The sequence below is a fragment of the Halyomorpha halys genome, unplaced genomic scaffold (genome assembly GCF_000696795.3).
Source record: "Halyomorpha halys isolate HHAL.00 unplaced genomic scaffold, Hhal_1.1 Scaffold51.1, whole genome shotgun sequence".
Classification (NCBI taxonomy): domain Eukaryota; kingdom Metazoa; phylum Arthropoda; class Insecta; order Hemiptera; family Pentatomidae; genus Halyomorpha; species Halyomorpha halys.
In genome coordinates this window covers 2,423,295-2,448,316 of record NW_027108122.1, presented here as the reverse complement: position 1 = coordinate 2,448,316, position 25,022 = coordinate 2,423,295, and the positions used below count along the sequence as shown (strand labels likewise).

Genomic DNA, 25,022 nt, shown 5'->3' with positions numbered 1-25,022 from the left:
GTCAGTAGATCCTTCTTACATCTCTTTTATACAAGAATATTATTTTTCAACTTGAGGTGTTCAGTAAGGCTTGCAATGGCGCATTATGGTTGATTCCGGGCGAACTCCGAACCGCTGGTAGTGATAATCTATTTCTTATCTGACGTCTTCTGGTTACAGGCGAAAGAGAATTCGAAATATAATGAGAATCCCTGGTGAGAATGCCTCTTCGATACATTTCAACTCCCGACAAAATCCAAAGCCATCTTCTTTACAGAGTGTAACGGGGATCCCTTGATGCTATGCTAGGCTGAATAGCGAAAGGCACCCGCTTCTTTTTTATAAACATATTGATGGGAATGCAGGATATTTTTGTATTTATTCTGACCTATTGTCCCATTAATGATGACTTTTAGTATCTCATATGACAAATATGAGCTCTAGGGCATTATAGCTGAGGTATTGAAGATCACCTTTGCAACCTCGAGTCGGCAGTGGTGCCGTTTCGGTTCCGGTCAGGGCGGGTTGACTTTTATTACGAGGTGATCCTACAGAATGAAATTCCTCCCATCACCTGATCCTCCCTCTCTGTTTCAGATATATTGGATTTAAAAAGCAGTCGTTTCCAACCGGGTAGCAGCGAAATAATTTATGAATGGGAAACACTCCATGACAACTCAGTACAGTTTTGAACCTTGCCATCTCAGATTTTCTTCTGATTTTGCACAGGTGTTGGCTGGTACTCCTAGCATTTCTCAGATTTTGCTGAAAATACGAATCACTTATATCAAATGATAATAAGGGATTCTGACATTTTTCTACTTCTAACAAAAGGGTTATGTCAATTCCCTAATTGTACCAAAAGACCTTCACCTCCAAAAAAAAGGTTAAGAACCACTGCTATGTAGGATAACCCCTTCTCTTTCCCATTTGTCAAAAATATTCAGGTAGGAGGTAAAGAAAAAACATTACTCTTCGTTTTAATTATGTACTACACTTTACCTATCAATCTCATTTATTATTTATTTTTACCTTGAATGTTCTTTAGTAAGTATTAACTAAAAGCATCTAGTATTGCTACTGTATGAATTAAGAACAAATTAACAATCAACTGCTCAAGAAGAAGTCCATCTTCACGGAAAATGATGCTATGCTAGATTTAAATACATATGAAAACCAAAATCATTTATTCAATACTTGCGTAAACGGCACTATCTCAATAATAATAAAAATTACCATAAATCCTACAAAATAAAAATTATAAAATAAAGTTCCCGCAAAAAAACATAGGAATGGCTCATTCAACGTTAAGTTAGCCCTGTTTTGAACCTCACTATCTCAGATTTTATTCACATTTTGCAGAGGTATTGTGTGCCTGATCTTGACCTTTCTTAGCTTTTGCTGAGAAGATGTACCACTTTATTTGTATCAAATGATGATGTAGGGTTCCTCAATTCCCTACTTCCACTAGAGGTTATTCAACTAGGGTTCTGCCGCCAAAAAAAGTTGGGAACCACTGCATTATATGTTAATAAGGATAGTGATATTAAGTTAGATGTTATCTAAAAAAAATCTTTTATATGCCATCTTTCACAAGCATAAAATATTCTGGAACATGAAAGATAGCATGTCTCATTTTAGGTTATCAAATGCCGTAACCTCTGAGTATACTTCCCATTGAATGTATCATAACATATGATAAAAAATATTTTTTTAAGAACTAGGGAAATGGTGATTTCTACCGTTATATTGACTATAAATCATCATTAAAACAGTAAAAAAATAAGATAAAAATATGATGGGCAATTCAATGTCATGGTTTTAAATATACTTGTTTCAAATGTATATAAATGGTTGTTCTCCTTCAAAATAATAGATTTACATCGTTATTCACTTTTCCTTAAAAAACTTAGCAAAATATTTTACATTCAGAGTTTTCCTTTAATTTTCTTCTGAGAAATATGAGAAGGATTTTGGTATATCTTATTCCAGACACATCATCACAATAAATACAATTTTTGTCATTGAATAATATTTCCTTTTTTTCAGATGACTCTTCCGAAGGCTTTAAAACGAAGAAAGAAACCGAAAGAATACAAACTACGAGGTTTTGTGGCCATGTTATTTTTATCTATAGTCTTCCTCGTTGGCTTCGCCCATGTGTACTATCACCAACAGGTGCTACAGGTATGTTATGGAATATTAAACGTAATATTTTCTGACATTCGCGTTGCTACATAGATCGAGATAAAATCAGAATTAACGCCCCTCCCACATTTCCGGGTAAACTGCTTCCTGTAGTTCTGTAATAGGATCAAAATTCTAAAAAAAATCGCAGATCTTTTGCGTTTTAGAGTTGCCTGAGAGAAAAACAAAACAAAAACCTTTTGGCCATTCGTCTTTCTGAGCCAAGATTGGCCCTTCTTTTTTTTGTTATAGCATCATGCATGTGACACAAATTTATCGTCCTATGGGCAATAGTCGAAAAACGTGTTTTTCTATGGACTAGTTCAAAAACGGTACAAATGGTTTTCATAAAACTTGTTTCAAGTATTCTATACAAACTCTTGGCGACGGGCATCTAGAAAATACACTTTTTATCGATGTGTCTAATCTTGTTGTAACTGTGTACCGATTTCTTTCTTTATATTATTAATTACTCCTTCGTTTTGTTTGTTATCTGTATAATTCAAATTTTATTTTATTCAGACAAATTACTTTCTTTTTTTTCGCAAACTGTGACTTCTTTAGACCATAAGCCTCCCGACTTACGGGAGACTTTTATTTTTAAAATAAAGGGTAAATGGTCTAAGTTTATGTTAATGCGTTTAGATGCGAATAGTGACAAATGTCCTAATGATTTTAGTCCTTTTATTGTATGGAGGTTTATAAAAAAATATTGTCCACAAGTAATTTTTTTTTTTTAACTGAGCTGTATTGCTAAAAGTAAATAATGAAAAAGATTTAGTTAATTTAAACAATATTAAAACATTCCAAAATATTCCCATAGTATTAGGATTTCATAAATCTCAATTTTTCATGTGGAGTTGCTTATGTCCCTGAAGTGGTGAATTGTACAGAGGATGATTTGGTTTAGAGTTTGATAGTCAGGGTGTTGTTAAATGTTAAAAGAATCTATAAAAAAATTAATAATGGAAATAAACCTTCACTGCTATTGATTTTGACCTTTAAAAAGTGTGAACTACCTGTAAGAGTAGTATTTTAAAAAATTTATTTATTGACATTTACATAAAAAGACATCTAGTAAATTTGATGTAAGATCATGATGTAGTGATACAGGTATATTAAGAAAATACCCATTGGTAGCACTCTAATAACATTGTTACATTAGAAGGTCTCGAGACCATCTTATTTTCAGGCACCTCGGAGGATTGTCAGGAATGGAAGAGGAAGCAAGGTCAGAAACTAGAGGGTTTAAGTGGTTTGGGAGTTTTCAATGGAAGGACTGATATCTGGTATTGGATAGATCGGTTATATATGGAACATTAAGTTCAATATTGATGATTTTATTTTGTGACAAGGTAAGGAGCATTGAGGATTTTACGTAGGATTGGATAAAAGAGTAATTCGAAGGTTTAGTGGAGCCCCAAAGCTCTATATACATTAGTAGATCAGTCTCTTGTAATTGATTGAAAGTTTAAACCCCTTGTCTTGTAAGTGCTGTTATAGTCGTAATCGACGTGCAATTTCCTGTCTTTTCAGCCTTGTGTGAGGATTCCAAGATAGTCGTTTGTCCAGATGTAATCCAAGGTAGCGGATCTGTCATACAGGGGTAAGAGCAACATTATTAAAGTATACGGCAGTCGGGAGGTTTTTTGGTTCGATGGGATTAATAGCGATAGTGTTAGAATTGGTTGGGATGTCAACTATATAGACTGTTTGCGATACTACCTACAGGATACTACCTTGAGGAACACCAGCGGATAAGAGTGTTAGAGTTTCTTTCCATAAGAATTAGGCCTTATGAACCTAAGTGCCTTCTCTGTTTTTCAAAATATAAATACAGGTACACTACTAAACGTTGACAAATAACTAATTGTGAAAAATTCTCGCAATACTAACCATTGTAATAATCCTCCCAACTGACTGAGCTGTCATAGTGAGCATCCAGCATTTGTTAATAAATGCTCAATATATGAACGGGAAAAGAAAATTCTTGTACATGAAAAAGTGTCCTGTCGTCAAGCGGAAGAAATTATTACGAGACATGAGTCACAACGCATTTGGACCAGAACGCACGCGGAGGTGGTAGCGCCTTCCCCCCTCCCCCCATTCCATCGCCGAATCGAATGTCCACTACTGAGGCATTAGTAGAACCACTAGCTACTACTGTCGAAGTTTTATTTTAAAAGAGAAGTGTTTTGGAATCTGTTTTGTTAAAAAGTTACTCAAGTAATGGCATTAATTGTAGTGATAAATTAGTAATAACTATGCCAAATAATAGGTGTTAAATTTAAAATAAATCTAGCTTTGCCAACCAACAAAAATCATGGAATGAAAACCAAAAAAAGTCACTGGTACATAAAATATACCCAATATACATATACATATATACAGTCTTACAATATACATATACAAATGTACAGTCTTTTTTTCATTTACAGATAGTATTGGTAGACTATTTTTTTGTAAAATGAATATTACCCAATGGAATTTACGAACACTGGCCCCTTGTTACAAACTACGACTCAATCCTATACATTAGATGATACACATGTCAGCGTCTATTTTCCCATTATTATTAAAACTCTCAATAAATGCTCCCCATATAGTAGATTCAACATATGGCTGATTAAAAAGGCTGATTGCCATAAATATCAAGTATATCAACGTATTTGGTACTGGTATATCAAATTATATCAACTGGCGGATATTGATCTGACCTATTACGTAGTTGGAATAGCTGCCTAGCGATTCCCTACATTTCCTCTGCCGATAATGCAAATAATAATTTCCGCTCCCCTGTACCGTGGTAGTAGGAAGAATAAGAGAGAGAGAGAGCAATAAATTACTGAAGGAGGGCATTTCAAAAATTTCTTTAATTTCCCGACCATCCTCAGCGGCCAGAAACATGCAAGATATGTGATTAAATAGTAAATCATTATCATGGTAGAACTTTCTTCGTAAGGTTGGCTGTAACACATCAGGAATTGTGTTCAGTCATGCAGTTACTAAAGTATGGGTTTTGGTTACTACCCTCAAATAAGTTGTCTGAATATTCGCAATCGCTATGAAACTGTCCTTATAATCTTAATAAACACTCTAGCAAAATATTTCTACGCTACCACGCCAACTCTAAATTACTCAACACACTTCCTTAGCGATCTATTGAATCAGTACCACTCGCTATTACGAATCATCCACTTCATCCATTAAACTTATCTTTTTCCCTCAATGAATTTCTCACCGCATTGAACTTCAGAAAAGGTTCCTCACTAAAAACCTCTGCTTTTCTGATAAATTGATATGATTTTAAAGATATTAAATAAAATATTTTGTCTAATAGTTTTTCCGAGAAAAAGAAAATGGAAAAGGTTTATAATTGACAGTCTGGTTGTTATTGGGATTAATGGTTATATCCTTGCCTTCATAAATAATTTCCTATGTAACAGAAGCTTTTGAGTGGAGATGTTTTATCGAATGAATTCGAACATGAGAATGGAGTGTCTCATGGTTGTATTTTGAGCGTGGCACTTTTCTGTATTTGTTTTAATACAGTGTTGAATGTTATTGGGTTGGCTGTTAAAAGCATTCTTTACGCGGACGACCTTTATATTTAAACAACCTTACAAGAAGATATCCAATGTTCTATGAATATAAGCTCTTTGAATCAGTATATTTCTTTCTGATCGCAGCTTTAAAATTTCCACAAGTATAACAGTTGCTATTATTTTTAGCTTAACACGACCGAATGTAATGGCATCACTGACTATTAACAATCTACCAGCTACTTTCGCTCACACTGTCAATAGTGTATAATATCTCCGATTGATTTTCGATAAGACGCTCAGTTAAATCCATTGACTGACTGCCGGGTTTACGAACTCCCCAAATCTCTATGTAAATTACCAGCAGGCTTGCACACTATTTTGCAATATAACAAGCAGATTGTCAATAGGTTGTTTGAGTTTCTCAAACCCTCCTAACTTTATAATAAAATTTAACCAAACTTCATTAAAGATTCCTCAGTTGCAATAGATAAATTTCAATAAATTTGTGGCCATGAGTCTGGTCCATTGCCCCAACTTAGGATTGTCCCAGAAGTGTCTACATCACATTTACTAACCCTTAGAAGGTAATATTGGTACTATATATATACTAATACTTAGAAGATAAGATTGGTTTTTGGTACACATACAAATCCAGATCAACAGATTATGATTATTCAAGTCCAACAGGAGCACAAGGACCCATATTATTTAGTCAAAGCAGAAAGTTCATGGGCCAAACCTCCTGGCTATTTGACATCCTGGAAACTACAAAATGATTCCTGATTAAGGTAAATGTGGTAGAGTCATCAGGGGTGTGAGTTGCCTCCAGTATTCTCATTGGGTTAATTTCCAAGGAAATCCTGGGTTGGATGGCTTTCTGTGAATAATGGTTACTGATTCCAGGTGCTCAACTGGATAATTTTTAATTAGCAGATTCTTATTTTCCAGGCTTCACATTGGTTATAATACCTTTATTTGTTTTATTACCTATACCAACTACTATAACCTGCTCAGCCACCCAACCCTTACTTTATAAATATAAATATATGTATTCAATTTTTCAATAAATTCAACAATCTATATGAAAATTAACTTAATCATAAAATTTATCTGAAAAAAAATCCTCTAATGTCTTTTCCTTGTCCCTCTAAATATCTATAAATAATGTAGGTTTTAATTAAAGATATCAGTTTTTTTTATGTTAAGATCCTTATTTCTTCCCCCCTAACTAATGATAACATTTTCTAACTTGGAACCAACTTAGGATATATTTTAACATTTATAGGAACACTTTTAGTCCTGTTGAGAAAACAGTAGTTGTTTTCTCTGACCAATCCTCATATGCTCCCACTAATCTTCACCTTATAAAATTTTAATAGTTAAAATATTAAAAACAAATAGAATTACTTAGTTTGGTTCATGTTGTGGTACCTGTTTTCAATTACTTGACCTCAAAGATCATTCATTTTAATTTGATTTTTTATATCCATCTTGTTTTTTAATTAATATATTTAAATAATCTGTTGAAATACATTTATAAGAGTATCTTGTGCTAAATAAAAGAATCATTGGCCTTATAAAATGGAGTATTATAAAGTAATAAAAACAATAAAAAATATTGTCAGGATCTAATTAGAAGAAAAAAATTCGAAGTCCCTTAAAAAAAAAAATAACTAGCCAGTAATTTTTTGCCAGTTTGCATGATTGGAACAGGAGAAAATATCACATAAATAAACTCTTTATAAGTAATATTTTCTGTCATAGACATAATTCATAAATACAATAAAAGTATAAATATATTCTGCATTAGTGATCTATTTGTTATAAATCTATTACTTACATTTTTTTTCTGTTTTGACATACCTGAATTAGTGAAATGTTCTCTGGTTGGTATCTGAGGGACTGAATGTTATGTTTTTGGAGTTTTATATTATATCCTTTAAAACGAAATTAACAATTCAATCATATAATTAGCTATCAGTATAAAGGGTATCTGATATATCATTACAGAAACATTGGTCATGAAGATAAACATGAATTGGTTTAAATTGTACCAGATGAAATTATTATTTTATTATTTATTAATATATATATTTTTTTTCAGAGAGCTTATTTCGACAAAATTAGATTCAATAAGGAGGAAAGAATACTACGATTGTACAACAGTGAAGGTATTTATTTTTTTTTTAATACAAATCCAGCATTTAATTAATAATCTTAACACTTAATTTGCATAGTCTTTCCAAAATGTTGGTTTCTTAATTTTTAACTAATTGAGATAGGCTCACCAATTTCTCTAGTGCATATTATTATAATTTTTTTTGATTAAATAAGCTATAACCAAAGTTTTAAAAAATTAATAATCACTCATAGAATATTGGTGGATTATAATATATTAGGCTATAGCTTCAAAACCAGCTCAATCTATTTTCAAAAATGTTGGAGGTGATACCAAAAAAATTATATCCTATTTGATACCGATAAATTCATGAATTTAAACCTATTTTCATTCTGGATTGAGATGCTTTTGTTATATTATTGCTAACTGGTACAGTGCATTGATAACTCTTAAACTGATCACTTCATATAGGCTTTTGAATAGTCTAATTGCAATGTTCTCAATCCTTGTGTTCTAATTCTTCATATAAATTTTTTTTATGTTACTAGTTAAAAAATATTATGAAAAATAAAGATAATTATTTATTATGCTTGTATGACGCAAAAAAATATACATAAATTGAAACATGTCCCTATATAGTACGTAAATTTTATATTGACATTTTTGTTCCCTAAGTGGGGTCTCGTTTACTTTGATGTCCCCTTAGAATGATAATGTGAACAATTTGAGTAAGAGTTTGTTGGCTATATTATGTGAAGCTAAACAAAGTAAAATAAAAAAAAGAAACATATTTATGCAAGCTTGCATGTATATCTATTATTTGCAAGTATATAGAAGATTGATAAACGAGGAGGTGGATATATAATTGATGTTAAAGAGGAAGGAAGTGGATAAGGAATTCCAAAATGAGATAGCTCGGAAGATTAAGGATTTAAAAAAAAAATCGTGAATAATAGGAAAGATGTGAGAACGTTTGGGAATACCAAAGACGAATCATATTAAACAGTTCATTAATATTTTCAATCTCATCAGGTGTTCAATAGATAGTCGTCTATAGACTTAGCATCTGTAGTCAAAGTGGAGGAAAATGAGAGGGAAGGCTGGAAGATGGAATCTTTGGAGCTGTTCAAGGAGTTAGATGTTTTTTCGGGAAATATGGTTATTCTATAATAGGTATTGGTCAATGGCAACCGTAAAGGTTTTTTATGGTGTTTAGGAAAGATAGATAGCATTAGGTACCTCATTTATATAGTGGAAAATAGGTTTAGGGAGAGGGAGGAACACCTCGAGAGAGAAGTAGTGATGATGAGGGAGGTCTATTGAGAATAACAGTTTGTGAGCAGACAGGAAGGAGAAGAACCAGTTTACAGCACAGTGTAATTTTTGATAGTAGACAATAACAGTGGGATTGTATGTTTAGATGTTAGAATCTTTTTGGAGATAGTGTGAGAATAAAACTTATTGATGAAGATAAGTTCTATTACACAAGTAATAACTTCTTTTTCTTTTCTTGTTACCACATAGTTCTTAAAACTATGTGGTAACAAGAAAACCAAGAGAGCCTTCAAGAAACTTGGTAAATTTAATACTAATGTATTCTAAATGATTGCATATATATTTAGTATACTCCTTCCAAGATAATACCTCATCTCAATGTTTTTCAAATGCACTTTTTTTTTTAAGTGTGCCACAAAATAAATATGAACACAATAAACCAAAATGAATTTTTGTTTGTAATAAAAAAAAATAAATAAAAGTTATCAAACGAATCTACTTAATATTTGTAACAAAATTCTGACTAAAACTTCAAAAATCTAGCAACAATAATAGACATTATTAAGTATTAAACACTTTATCACACAAGTCAAGAAAAACCATATAATACTCTCTGAGTCAAAATTTTATTTAATTACAAAGCATTTATACATTTCTATTCATGGAATGGAATCACAAATTCACTTATAGAAAAAATAATGTATGTTACTTCATTTATTAAACAGTGATTTATAAAAGTTTAGAGGTAAATATTTCTATTAGTATAAAAATGTAACAAACATAATTTATATACATACATTTTAAGCAAAAGATAAATTTAGGCACATATTTTTACAATATTTAATGAAATAAGTAACATAAACATATATTTTATGTGCAGTCTATACTTTAGCTACATCGAGTCAAGTTTTAACTATAAAGTTAAAAGGAAAAAAGTTTTGATAATTCTTTGTTTATGGAAAAATTGAACTTGGATGTCATGAATTTAAAAAAAAAAATAAACTATTCAGTACATTTTAGTTTAAAAAGTAATGAGAACCTCAGCTGTTGAGAATAATCAACTAACATACATCAAGAAAATAAAAATACATTAGGCATTAAAATTAATTTCTAAACTGATGTGAAACACTTAAAAATAAGAACATAAACACTACAGAATATTCAGTACTTTGTAGGGTTATGTTTTAATTTTTATGCAAGTAAGATTATAGACACCATGACTTTTAACGGATCCTCTTAGATCATATTGTCAATTGAATTACTTCCTCGGGTCAATTTGTCTGTTATTTTCTTTTCCTTTCTGTAATCGTTCATTGTTTTTCAGCAGCACCATCATCATCATTTTCATTTATTTTTTAATGAAATTAATTTAGCAGCACTTTCTCTCAACAATCTTTTAATATGGCTCATTCCACGAATAATGTCCTTTTAGTGTTTCCAGGATATCACACTGACTGAAATCGGTATATTTTATTTATTATAGCTTCCAGCTGGTTTTAAGGTGGATATCGGTATAAACTAAAATTGAGTATATTGTGTAATAATTTTAGTATTAAAATGGCCATTCATACTGTTTCCAGAATTGACATATTCTAACTTTGACATCATGCAGCTTTGCTATGACTACACCTATTATAATTTAACCCTGGGTACTTATTTATAATTAGTACTATCAAGTTTCAGAAAGTTAACTTTTAAAAAAATTATATTTCAATTTTAAATAGATAAAATTCTGTTTAAAGGTTTCTCCACAGGATTTGTGTCATTAGTTCACCTTGAATAGTTCAGAGCTCACATGGCTCCTCTAGAGCATGTGGAAGGGAGGGGCCATTTAACGTTATTAAGTTATCTTTTAAAATAACTAACGTTAAGTTATTTAAAATGTAAACTTAAATAAAGTTACAACTTGGAGAGAGAAAAAAAGTTGACTTGAAGATGTCTAACTCTATAGTGATGGGTGTTTTAATCTATGTCATTACTTTACCAGTCCATGTCAGAAAGCAATTCCAAGTATAATTCTTTAAAAAAATAACCTAATATCATGAAAATATTAAGGTTGTAATGTGGTATCTTAACACAAAAACTATGAATTTGAAACTCCAATTTTTTCATTACTTCATCTAAAAACATTTCAAGAGGGTGGAGTAAAGCCATCAAGGGTGAGGTAATCAATAGGGAATCCCAATTTTTTAAAAAATTTGATAAACCAAATCCTACAAAATGCATTGGTCTCTTGGATATTTCATCAGATTAAAAAAATAATAATAAAAACTAATTTTGTTTGGTTTTCTTTAACTCACTTAACTGTTACACTTGATTATTTTTCATTATTTTATTTAGCTATTGTAGAATGAGGTTCACTCTGCCATTTATTAATCATATTTATTACTTCACCACCATTATCACTGTCATTGCCCTGCTTGATTTGATTAAGTTTAGGGTATATTATATTTTATATTCCTAGTATTAATTTAGTATAATTAAACCGTTTAATTATTGTGAACTCTGCTGACTCATTGGTATCTCCAAGAGTGCAATTTAAAATATTCATCAACTTTTTCAAAGTTTAAACACTTAATATCAATAACAATAAATGCATTTGGAATGAACTTTTTGGTGGAATGACCCATATATACACTCATTTTGCCTGAATATGAAATTATTAAAATAGTTATGTGTGCAACATAAACTGCAGTTATTACGTTATAATTATAAAAGACATTTTTTTTTCTGTCTTCAATTGTCACTAACACTATACAACATTATTGGTGAATACTTTTCCTCTTAGTAATTTATTATAAGATTCATAGAAAATTGGAAAAGTGATTGATGGTTAATGTAGTATTGAAAACGTTACTAATGATAAATAAAATCATTAGCCATTATCCATAAATTAATTCATATTGGATGTGCCCTGGCCTGAGATCATTATAAAAATATTCATTTTCAAAGTGAATAATAAAAACGTTACATAACAATTGAATAAAAATCAAACACATTAATAGGACTGTCTATGGTTAAGGGTAAAATTTACTTCAGAATACCATAACATTTGTTATAAAAAAATAAGTGTATTATAAATTATACATTTTAAAAAATCATAAACTAATCAGCAATTGTTACTATATAAGTAGCATTTATTTTCAATTTTATCAATAGTTAATAAATGCCTTTAAAATTGAACAATAAATTAGGAATAATAGATAACAAGACAAAATCCTTGCAGAACGGAACTGCTCAAGATTGAGTCTTAAAAATTTTTTATTTTTTAAATTAATATCTACTCTATAGTTGTTACAGACTGTATTATATAATTTAATATTTGTAATATAAAAAAAAATTAATACAAGAAAAAATTATTCAGGAACTTTTTAACAAGTTAAGAGGAAATTACAATGAAAAATTATGTTATACATCATTAACAGGAAAAAAAATCACAAAATAATTAAACCTACCAGGCAGACTATCACTAGCAGTTTCGTAAGAACGTTAACAATCCTAATTAATATTGTTTATTTATAAAATATTTAAAAAAAATTGTCTTAATCAAAATCCAACCTAATATCACAGTTACATTTTTTAAAACAGTTTGTTTACACATTAAATATAAATATTAGGAAAAAAGGTAGTTACACTAACATACAGTCGGTGAAGGTCTGGAAAAAATATTTACAAACTTATTGTTTTTGTTGATGTAGTAAACAACTAGAACAGATATTATGGATGTACCAATTCCACATGCCAAAGTAATTATCTCCTGCTTTCTCGAAGGCTTCAAAAACATTTCAAGACTTACATCATTCCATACCGATTCAGTCCAGGTAGAATAAAGTCTAGACGTCCAGTTATAATCTGGAATCAGAAATGCAGGACTGACAGCTGGTGTAAATTTAAGAGTTGTATTTATGCATAAACCTTTACTGTTTTCACCATTCAGCCAGAAATAAGAAATCTGATTACTGTTAGAGCCAGCTGTGCAATTTTCTTTGCTTATATTGATGGGTTTAGATGTAAGATATGCAAGCAGCAATCCAGTTTGTGTGGTAATAGGATTAAGAGAGGGTTGTACCCCAACATACAAAGGTAGAGCTCCTATTTTGGCCACTGGTTCTTCTTTAATATTAATAATTTCATTCATAAGTTTGCAAGCTTTATTCTCCAAATAACAATACAGCAGTTCATCAACAAGAAGTGCAATTTCTTCTTGAGGAATATTATCAGCGCTACCAGAGCCAGATATTTTATTGAACAAAACCGAGGCAATAGTTGATGCTAATGAAGCAATGTTTTTCTGTAAAATATGTTGATCCGAGATACTACCATTGGCATACTTGTAGCCCAGAGATTCACTGGTGTCAAGAAGACCATTGTAATATTTGTTAGTGTATTCTTTATCATAATTGGATATTACCAAGCCAGGGAGTGGCTCGTGGGCTTTTTTAAATACTCTCACAGAGGAAGGGGGAAGTTCCTTTCGAGAACTCAGACTCCAGTCCAATGAATACTTACGTCCTACAGCAATAAAATCCTCCATTATTTTATCACTATACAATTCATCAGAAGGGTGCATAAATATATTAGGACTGTCTCCAATTTGAGAAATTTCAAAGAAATATTTGATATTTTTTAATGTAATGTTGAATGATGTCATTGCAGGAAACAGCCCTTTTTCAATATCGTAAACAATTCTGCTAGAACCAATATGATCTTGTGCTTCACCATTGAGCAACATAAAAACTAAGCTCGTATCACTATCTTTAATTTTACTCTGAAGAGTACTAAATACATGGGCTGCAGTGAGGGTGGTCACAAAACTTGTTACTGAAGTCATCCCACCTGGAGCTAATCCATCAAACATAGAAGCTGTGTCTAATCTGGTGGAAATAATTACCACGTCTCTTGATGTAGTTTCATTCCATGTATCCATGGGTAGGATGATGTTTTGATCACCCATCGGATCACAATATTTATAGATACTCACTCCAGCTTGACTGATTCTCCTCAAACAAGTGGGTGAATCAACTGCTGCTGACATGTGAGACTTCAATTGCAAAGAGCAAAGTGGACGAGAAAAAGAAGATTTTTCAAAAGGAGTATTAAAATTAGTGTAACATTGAGTGATTTCTGTTATGGTTGATAGATCATCAGCCACAAATATAGGGAATGGCCAGTCATAATATAAAAACTTGTTACCTCTTGGGTTCCATGAAATGGTAGAATTATCACAATTATCCATTGAATTATCACAGACATCATCAGGGGAGTATTCAGCAGGTATATGGGGCTTTTGAACAATGATTACTACGCCACTAACTTTATTATTAGTCTTCAATCGGTTCATAACATCACTTATAAACATATCCATGTATAAGGTTATCACATAATAATAATCATGATGTGAATCCATGAAATAGTCTAAATCATTACGATTTCTGATTACATGAATGATACCTAAATTTCCATTTCGATTGGAGGAACACCCAAATTGATGAGTTCCATTTAATCTCCTAAAACAAGCAGCGTTGCTATCAAGTTTAACATACATTTTCGCATGCATATCACGTCTTGTGCCATAAGCCACAGTGAAACAACACAGCACACAAGTAAAAAGAAATATTAGAAAACGCATTATTGTGACAACGGAAAATGAATTATTTTATTATCAACCTAAACAACACAAAATGTTTCCCGATACCTACTTCGTATCCATTAGCAAAACACAAAATGTAATCGATAGTGATGCCAAAGAGGACCTACTACATAGAGAAACCTCTCTACAGGCAGGAAGTAGTCAAGATTGAGTAGGTGTGGTCATGTATCCCCCCTCCGTACTGCCTTGTACCACTTTATTGTCTGGATACAGCGTTTAATTTAAAGTGCAGAATCACCCTGTAGAATATCTCGTTTAAAAATATCATAGATATAAAACCTTACTTTTATATTGACTTAAAATTGTTAATTCTATTGGACTAAATAAGATAATTATATGTAGAGACCGTATTTTCGTGCAATTGCATCTTTTTTTCTCTATCCCCGAATTTCATCAGGGTTTTTCAAAAATTCCAATCATAGAAAAGACATTCAAATAACACTAATTTTATGTATATATAGTCCAAAAGTAATACGAAACGCAATCCTGGTTTTTTGATGTTTGGTAGTTTGGTAGTTTGATAAAGCAACGAATTGCTAAAGGTTAGGTCTATCTTTCAGGTTTTTGCCTATAAATCCTGAACAGTGGATACTTGTGAAAAAGTTGTACTAAGACAAATTAAAGAAGTTAATTTATTTGTTGAATGAGTATCATAATGTAATATCTCGGTCAAGTGGTATGGTCGTAAATCACCTGATCCGTTGTTGCATGGGATCCAACAGGTATTCTATAGTGCGAAATTATAAAACAAAATTAATTTTCTGCTTTATGGTGGATTAAGATATACTACTTGACCGACTTAATAAATTATAGTTCTCATTTGATGCAGACTTTAATCATATTTAATTTGTAATACCATACATTTTTCACTAGTATACATGGAATTCATGAGTTATATCAGAAACAAATTTAATTCTTTGCTAAATTTAATTAATTATCTAATTAGAAAGAGTTCTAGGACCGCCAGAAATGCGTTTCCAAGTGGGATAAAAATGAATTTTTAAGATAAAACTTCTCTTTTTTTTTTTTTTTACCTCCTAAGTTTATTTATTGTCAAAATATACTTATATGCAAGTTAAACTTATAGTTTAATTATATATATACAAATATTATACATAAAATCTTCTATTGCCTGGTGGCATTTTAATATTAGATACCAGGTCAGCTAAAGTGCTTTTTATTCATCAGTGGCTTGATTGGGGGGAGGGAGTGAGGGGGGGGAGTTAACAGAGAATGGGGAGGACCATTCCAGCTGACAACTTCTCAGATTTAAAACGAAGTTCAAACCTTAACATTGTAATAGGAGATTAGCAGCTTACAGGAGCTTAAAGTATGTCTTGTCAGAATAAATTATAGTTCCAATAATTGTCACCAGATGTCAGAACCATTGGCCATTGAGAAATGACTTGAAAGTTGCTAAGCTCCTTCTAGCTGCTACTTTCCTGATACAAACTTTTGATTTTGAACTTTGTTTTCTGAGAGAGATAAACATAGAACAGAGAGGTAAAAAAAAAAAAGAGAGCAGCACTTCTAGAGTGCCAATAAATATTGGCTCTAGAAGTGCTGTTCTCTTTTTTTTTTTTTTTTTTATCTCTCTGTTTACAGAACTACTAGTAGTTTTTCTGGGTAGTGTTTGCCTCTTGGTTGTAACTGAAATTATGAACTCAAGAAAATTTTTCTCACATCTTGCTTTCTTTTTTTTTTAATTTTAAAATTAAAATTAAATGAAAATTTATTTTATAAAAACAACAGAAGACAGAGTTTTCACTATTTTTGTAGTGTATAAAAAGGAACTAAGTTGTGAAGTACTACTAAAGTTTTTCCAAATACTTGGCAGGTGCTGGTATTTGTCTTTTTTCCATCTTGGGGCAAGTGCTTAAAATGCTAATCTAGTTTCGCATTATTTTATACTTGGGGGTGAAACTCCCCTAAAAATTAATTATTAATTAAATCAATTCAGCACTGGTTCATATTTTTGTCCCTTTATATTATTAAGTTTTTATCACTTATTGTTGAATAATTCTATCCTTTCCACCTTCCTCATTCTCTCCTCTCTTTTATCATAATGTTTATTAATTTAATGTTATATAACCCCAATGTTTTAAGTCATTGTTAAAATTATCATCATAAATTATGTCTAGTATAATTTATTAATGGACACAGTGCAGGGGCTGTATAGTACCCATAATATTTAATCATAAATTTTCATTGATATAACTTTAAAATGGATATGGGGTGCAGGCTCTGCAGTACCTACAATTCAGAAATTTATATACTAATACAGAAAAAGAAAAATGTTTTATTATATAAGTTGTAGTATGTATTTAAAATGTATATATCTACTTTTAGGTGATATATTTGTAATTATTTGCCTTAAGTGTGACTATTTACTTAAATAATATCTGTAATTAATTAAATTAACAAAATATACTGAATTTATATTAAAGAAATGAATTTATTGTCTTTATTTGTATAATCTTTATAGTTTAGTAAATACTCCATAATAAATTCAATTTCTTTTCAATTCAAGCACTTCTGGCATACTGCCCAGTGTCAAGACCTTTAGCTTGTTTGTTTTCAATTTATTGTAACATTCTTAATTATTCCCGAAAATAGAAAGTATTCATATTTTTTTTGGTCACTACTTGTTTAAATCCATGTTGCACTACTAATAATATTTTTGTTCTCTTCCTTTGGAAACTAATTGATAATTTTTTAATGAAAAAATAAGAAAATCTTATACTGTGATTCTTGACCTTTTTTTATTTAGTATTCAGATTCTATAGACCTTTGAAAAAAATATTTTTTTAAAATCAGCAATCAATATTTATTCATGAGAACTAAATGCTATCATTTTTTGTTGATTTTGATAAAAATTGCTTGGTTTATGAAAATAACAGACATTACTTTTTCTATATATTTACGTATAAATCTGTGGTAACAACGACCAGTATCCAAATTCTGAAAAATGAATTTGGAAGACTGAAACTGAATGTTTTCACAAACAAAGTTGGCCACAAGTTATGGTAGTATAAAAAAAAATAAAAGTTACAAATTTTTTTCAATACATTGTTTAGCCTTGGATGTTAAAGATTTTTGAAAGAGTTTACATAAAAAAATTTAAATGTGTAAAAATGGATGTCAGTTGTTGTTGCTTTAAACCACAGATATTTAAATACATCTTTGATTATTTTCTGTACATTGTAATATTATTATTTATTTTTTTTTTTTTGAGGTGTGGAAATAGCTTTGGGGTACCTGGGTGTTGAACTTCCATCGACTGACCGAGTTTATCATTGTTTGGAACAAGATCAAGAAGATGGTAAAGTATGTCTTGAATGGATGCATCGAGCTAGATTATACCTTAGTTATAAAGAAGAGAAATCAAAAGGAAAGGAACAAGGTTTTAGATGCTACACCCTAACTTGGGAAAGCCTTAGTCCTGATTCCAGATTAGTTGACTGCTTTGAAAATGGACAATTCCATGGTCATTGGTACGTTTTAAATATTTATCTTTGATTTCATTTTCATTTTACACTTTTAATCTTTCATATGAATGTTACTAGCCATAGAACATAACACACTTTACTAATTAATAAATTAATTGTGGTTCCACAATTACAAACTAAATATTTAACTTCAATATTCAGTATCTCAGATTTCCTCCATTTTCGATCAGTATGAACTCAATAGGTATTTTTAGTTCAAGATTTGCATTCTGATGAGAAAGGTTTTAATATTTGAAGGCTATAGTTGTATACCACAAGGAACCTGGCCTACTAAAACTATCATGATCAAAATGACTCTTAAGCCTTTAATAATTTGTATTTCTTTAAAGGAATATGTCATTTAATCACGTATATAACTGTCATATGAATATTCCTTAGGTATGGTGGAGGAAGAACTCTTGGCATGGCTTGGCCCGTCGAATTAGGGAAAGTTGAAATGGCCCCATTTGTCACTGGCTATATTGGAACACATAGATGGGGAAGTGTTTTGAAAAGATACTTTATCAACTCAAGAGGTGTTGCAATTTCTATCGATCCACAGACTCCTTTATATGTGTCAATAAATGCAGAAGAGAAAACTCGCCTATGCTTAGAAGTAAGAAGTTTTATAATAGCATAAGTTAAATTAAAATGATTTGACCTAAACAGAACATATTTAATTAAATTAATTTTTTTAAAAATAGTGGCAAACTTCAATAATGATTAAATATGAACAAATATTTTTTTCAATGATTAAATTATTAAATTACTTCAGTTATTTCCCTCTGATTTAGGAATTACAATTACGTTCATTATACTATAGTTCTTTAAATTATTATAAAATGGTCTATTTATGCTGGGAATCTTGCCTTGCTAATGGTTGGGTTGCTCTAATTTATTTTAAACTTCTTCTGATAACTGATCATGTGGAATGAATGGGTAGGAAGAGGCATTGTGATTTGAAGACTGTCAGACTTTCAACCATTTTTATTTTGTTTACATTATTTATCTTAAAATTTTGATTAATATTTATAATAGGTACCAGAGTTAAAAAAAAAATGAAAGTTTCATTTATTTTAAACTTGCTACACTACCATATTGCATTTCAAGATTTGGCCCAATTTTGAATGAAGGCAACACCCTAGTCAATTATCCTGGAAAAAATATTATATAACATATATAAACAGAGACAGTAGCCATAATTAAATAATTATTGAAAGATTTAGAATTAAGCCTTAGTTCTCTGCTGGTAATATTTAATCAGCAAATGTTTTGCCAAAAGCATAATTAAGACTGACAACATCATAAAATCTCATTATCGTAATGCAGAGGTAATCAATCTCACTTCTACAGCCTAAAGTAGACAAAACAAAAGAAGAAAGCGTATCACAATATTCAACATATATTGAACTTCTACCTAAATAGAGCACCATTAAGTTAAGGAGAAAAGTTGAAAAATTACTAAAATTCATAAAAGAAAACTATTTACCATATTTTTGTTTACTATGGGCCTGCACAATAAGACTTGAATAAAAATTAAACCTGCTAGGCACTATTTTTATTTATCTTTGGTTTTCTCTTAATTGCTTTATTTCTAAAACATTGATATTATATATTTATCAATATCATGATATTTATCAATTTGATATTAGATATTTATCAATAAGTTTTACTGTTCAAAATCAATTGGATGATTATTTCTTTCTTCCAGGCTCGCCATGATGATTTTGCCTATGTCACTCATAAGGGCTTACCTAAATTGAACTATTCAGTTTGCACTTCAAGTAACATGAAGCTATTGCATTCATTTCTTTCGGAGAAATCTCTGTGGGATGGAGCCAAGCAATCAGACTTGGAAGTTATTAATAAATTAGTTGAAGAACCAGTGTGGCAAATAGCACCTGCAGATACCAAATCTCTCACTGAAACAGCGATTCTTAATTACACTGAAGATGTTATTAGTCTTGGATTTCTTCGACAAGGTTTGCTCTTTGACATCATTTTATTGATAATGTGTAGATTATAATCAATCACTATATTAATATTGTGTATAAAAACGATAATTTGGTTTATGGAGATTATAGACTAATTTAGCTTTGGAGTTTGTTGAAAAATTACAATTGAACTTTCTATACAGAAAAGCTATTTGAAATTTTAAGATCCGTTAAATGAAATTTACGATACAAAAGATTGCAATTTTTCATGATTGCATTATTATTACAAATATTAGTTTATTTTAGGGGGTTGAAGAAATGTTGATAAGGCAAAAAAAAAATTAATCCAATTCATATGAATGTAAAATCTTATTTTTAAATTATATTTTATTTGGATTACTTCTTCATGAAATTCCTCTAAATTATATTTAAGTGTCAACTATGTTTAATAAATCCATATAAAAATAATATATAAGAGTAGATGTAAAAGTTTAATCTTGAAAGTTGGAAAAAATAACTAGTTCTCAGTTGAACCATTCCTTGAAAAACATTTCAGCATGGAGTTAACATACTTTTTTACATTTTACACACCTGTAACTGGTTTTTATGTCATTTGTTGTGAAATGTGATTGATATCTTTGTTTTTTTGGACAGCTTGGAATAATACAAGAGCTGAGGTAAAAAAAAGGTAGTTATTCCATCCCAATTTTTGATTAATTTAATGAGAACTGTGTATTATTAATAGTCAAAATTGATGAGTCTACCAAGTATAAGTTGGGGGAATAAAAAATGACGGCTGTTTCAAAATTCGTTTAATAGTTCTGGAGATATAGGTTTTAAAATTGCAACATTTGATAATGGAATAGTAAAAAAATCAGTAGTTAGTCAATTAATTTTGGGAAAATATATCTCAGGAATCATTGGACTTACAGAAGTCTTTTAGTACTCAAATTAGAGCTAGTTTAATGTACTACAAAGGTTGTTTTTATTTTTGAAGTAGTGTTTTTATGATATTTGACAAAATAAATTCACAAAATGTTGATTTTTAGTTGTTCGGACAAAAATTTTAATTTATGAAAACATTAATTCGGGAACTATAAGATGTTAAATGTACTATAAACTAGTTTATAATGTTTATCTGCATAGGAATAGTAGTTTTTATGATATTTTCAAAACTTGTATCTGAATAACTAGAAATTAGGATTTTGTGAATTTATTTTGGAAAATATCACAAACACTACTACTCCTATGAAGATAAATATTATAAACTACTTTATAGTACATTAAACTAGCTTTAATGTTAGTGCTAATAGACATTTGTAAGTTGAATAGTTTTAGCGACAAAGATTTCTCAAAATAAATAAATTCTGATTTTTCAGTACATTCTTCATGAAATGTTGCTATTTAAAAAGCTATATCTCGCAAACTATTGAACTTAAATATGTCTAACTGGGCTTATATTTTAGAAAATTTACTCTATTTTAAATCACGTTCTCTTAGATTTTCTAGTGTTGTTGGTAGTTTTAATGATATAACTAATGAATTTTTTTTTTTAATGTTTTGAAACAGCCACCATTTTTTATTCCCCCTAACTAAACATGGCAAACTCATCAATTTTGACCAGTAATTATACATAGTTTTCATTAAAGTAATCAAAAATTGGGGTGAAATAACTTACTTTTTTCTCCTCTTGGGCTCTTGTATTAGAACTTCATCTTGGGTCTTTTGAGCAGTTTGTTTGGCCATTATGGAATTAATGATATCACTTAATGAATGATAGATCTTTTAATTTGATGCTCTGGACATCATTTGTGGCAGTACCTGAGATTTTTTTAGTTAATTAATAAAATTAAACCTTGTAAGTGGCTAGGGAATTTAACTAAATTATTAATTCTATATAATTAGTTTATTTCAATAAAATTGTCCAATAATTATTTCTTAAATAGATTTTTAAAGATCATTTCTTAGTATTATTATTTTTATATTTATTAGGACACGTGCTCATTAATGAAAAATGGCAAAATCATGTTGGAGACTTAACAATGGATCCCAAAAGGTTCCCTACCATGAATGAAACAATTGATATAATTCACAGACGAGGTTTTAAAATAGCCCTCACTATTCAACCATTTGTCGCAACAGAAAGTGCTAATTTTGCTGCTGCTGTACAACAAGGCCTTCTGGTATTGTATAAAAATTATTTTATTTTTAATGTAGGTCAATACATTTCAAACAATATCTGAAAATAAATAAATGACAGCCTAGGCTCAAATCTACTTGGCTAATAACTGAATAACCTACTATTTAAAACTACTTAACACATTTAATAAGTGAATGAAAATAACTAAAGGATGTGTGAGAAAAAATCTGGTAAAACATTAGTATAGTAGAAATAATTATTAATTAAGTAGTTTAATTTTCAATTCTTACAATCTTAATTAGAAGACATATCTTCTATCATTTTATTCCTTTTAGTATTGAATAATTATTACCAAAAAAAAAGAATAATTCTGGAAAGTTATTTTTTTTTAAATATTGGGTATGTAATATAACAGTTTATCTCAAACCAGTTTAATAGGAATGGTGTGACCTTCTCAATAGGTGATTTTTGCAACTTAACAATATGACAAGAAGATATACAAATCGTCTAAAGAATAGGAAGTGGAAAAGCCACAAAGCGTTATCACATAACTTTCATTTACCAAACTACTTTGAGTTCTAATATTCTTTAGAAAATTGCGAGTTTTACTAAAGTTTGTACTTTTAGTTATATTACACATTGTAAAATTTCATAAATTTCAAATTTTGTGCAATCGTAATACTTCTCCTTACAATATATTCTATATAGAGGTAAGTGAAAGTAAAAACATTTGTTAAATGATTTATAATTATATTTGGGAGTTTGGACTATTTTATATGCCACTTCGATCATAAAAAAAATTAATCAGCACCATTGACTAGGAAAATAAGTTTGATCATCCTGAAAATGTCAGAAGCTACCTAGAGGATCAATAAAGTGTTTTGAATAAATCAAGAACTACGACCATAACCATCAATCTCTTCAAAATTTTTTGAAACCTTAATATCTCTAAAATTATATCTTTATTTATATTGAAGATAAACCCTTTTGATAGGACTAAGTGAAATAAAAAAAAGTTTTTGTTTGTCTCGATACAACCTCATCAGAATTTCATACTAAAATATTTATTTTGCTATTTTAATTAAATTAGTTCGAATTTTTAAATAATAAAATTTGATTTTTAGATAAATGAAAGGGGAGGAGAATTCAGAAAAGTTCCTGCTCTCACGTCATATAAATCTGCCCCAAGTGCAGGCATGTTTGATATAACAAACAATAACACTATTCCTTGGATACATGAAAAACTAAGAGACTTGAATAAATCATATCAGATTGATGCTTTTTATTTGGATATGGGTGAGCTAAGCTATAAAATAATTTGTTGATATGAATAGTTTTCCTGATTTTAAAAAAAATGTTGGTTATATTGAAGCCATTTCCTACTACTTAAGTGCTTAGAAAAAAATCTAGTGCAATACGCTCATGATATAAGTTTCACTTACCAATCTACTTTGAGATGAAATTAATCCTCGCACACTTCATAACTTCTTTTTCTTCTTCAAGCATTATTATTATGCCTGCAATAAATTTGATATGTCTTTTCTCTTTCATTTAGACGTTGAACCAATTTTTTCATTGTAACACATTATTACTTTATTTGGATCATACTTTCTCTAATTCAGAAATTCATTTCTGGCTTAAATATATAAATTGGCACTTAATAAATAGTTTTGTACTGTCTGAGTTGCTTTTTGGTAACACTAGGACCATCTTATTTGAATTACTTTAAATGGATTTGTTATTCATTTTGCTGTTAGAACTTTTTAATTGTAATATTACATTTGGAGAAATGCCTTATAATTACATATTTTAAAAAGTGTTGCCACACATTATGCTGCAAATTTTTTTTAATTTAATTTTTAAAAATTTTATCTCTGATAAATATCATCCCTTATACGTGTCAGGCTTTATTAAAACTGTAATCTTTGTAATGAATAGGTAAGAGATAGTGCCAAATAACTTGTGCCAATACAAATATCAATTGCTAAACAAAGTTCTTTAGGTAAGGAAAGGAATAACAGACTTTTTTGATGAAATTATTAAATTGTAAGGTATCAAGGTTTATTTGATATCAGTTAATAAAGTAATGGATTAATCCCTATTTGAATCTTAGATAAGTGAGAGTTAGATTTATTATTATATAGACATATTAAAATAACCTATGTACTGTATTTTTAAGGAACGGCCTATGATATGCCACAGTATTATCAGCTGCAGCAGAACTTGTCAAATCCAGATCATTACAAAACAATTTTCACAAATAAAATCCATGGTGCATGGCGTGTCATTGGTGTATCCGGAGCTATAGCAAGACCTCCTGCGCCCATATTTGTTTCCTTGCCTACTTTACCATCAACATGGGAGTCTCTTCAACTTATCATACCTACGATACTCACTTATGGTATTGTGGGATATCCTTTCTTAATGCCAGGTCCTGTTGGAGGTGATTATTTACCAGAAGAGCCTGTGCAAGCGAAAGGTAATAATTGTTACTCACTTATTTTAGTTCTTCCAACTTAATTATTTCAAGTTTATATTTTATCTGAACCTTGACCAATTATAAACTATTACATCCTGTATTTAAAAATTAAATAATAGTGTTTACTGTAATATCTACAATAATATACAATCAAGTTACAATTTAACTGTTTTTATTGGAACAAACTGTTCTCGATTATGTACATAGGATGTTTAGTAACATGCAT

At 30.0% G+C, this 25,022-nt stretch overlaps 2 protein-coding genes across 6 annotated transcripts in view; one reads left to right on the top strand and one right to left on the bottom strand.

Moving 5' to 3' along the window:
• The window catches only part of LOC106690793 (myogenesis-regulating glycosidase), a 79,583-nt gene that overhangs the window by 50,662 nt on the left and 3,899 nt on the right, over positions 1-25,022 (top strand). For 4 of the 5 annotated variants that reach the window (XM_014436373.2, XM_067046527.1, XM_014436380.3 and 1 more), the window contains 8 exons: positions 2,029-2,166; positions 7,816-7,882; positions 17,991-18,249; positions 18,643-18,859; positions 19,955-20,225; positions 22,170-22,360; positions 23,442-23,613; positions 24,497-24,796. In XM_014436373.2, coding sequence (XP_014291859.1) covers positions 2,029-2,166; positions 7,816-7,882; positions 17,991-18,249; positions 18,643-18,859; positions 19,955-20,225; positions 22,170-22,360; positions 23,442-23,613; positions 24,497-24,796 — 1,615 coding nt within the window. Of the gene's footprint in view, positions 1-1,845; positions 1,956-2,028; positions 2,167-7,815; positions 7,883-17,990; positions 18,250-18,642; positions 18,860-19,954; positions 20,226-22,169; positions 22,361-23,441; positions 23,614-24,496; positions 24,797-25,022 lie in introns of those variants that run through there. The other variant, XM_014436387.3, reaches the window with a different exon arrangement.
• Positions 9,802-14,856, bottom strand: Nct (Nicastrin). The gene has a single exon (XM_014436404.3). It carries the CDS (start codon positions 14,732-14,734, stop codon positions 12,740-12,742), a length of 1,995 nt encoding a protein of 664 aa, XP_014291890.1. The 5' UTR covers positions 14,735-14,856; the 3' UTR covers positions 9,802-12,739.

Coding starts and splice junctions, on each gene's coding strand:
- Nct (XM_014436404.3), bottom strand. CDS start 14,734: ATGCGTTTTCTAATATTTCTTTTTACTTGTGTGCTGTGTTGTTTCACT.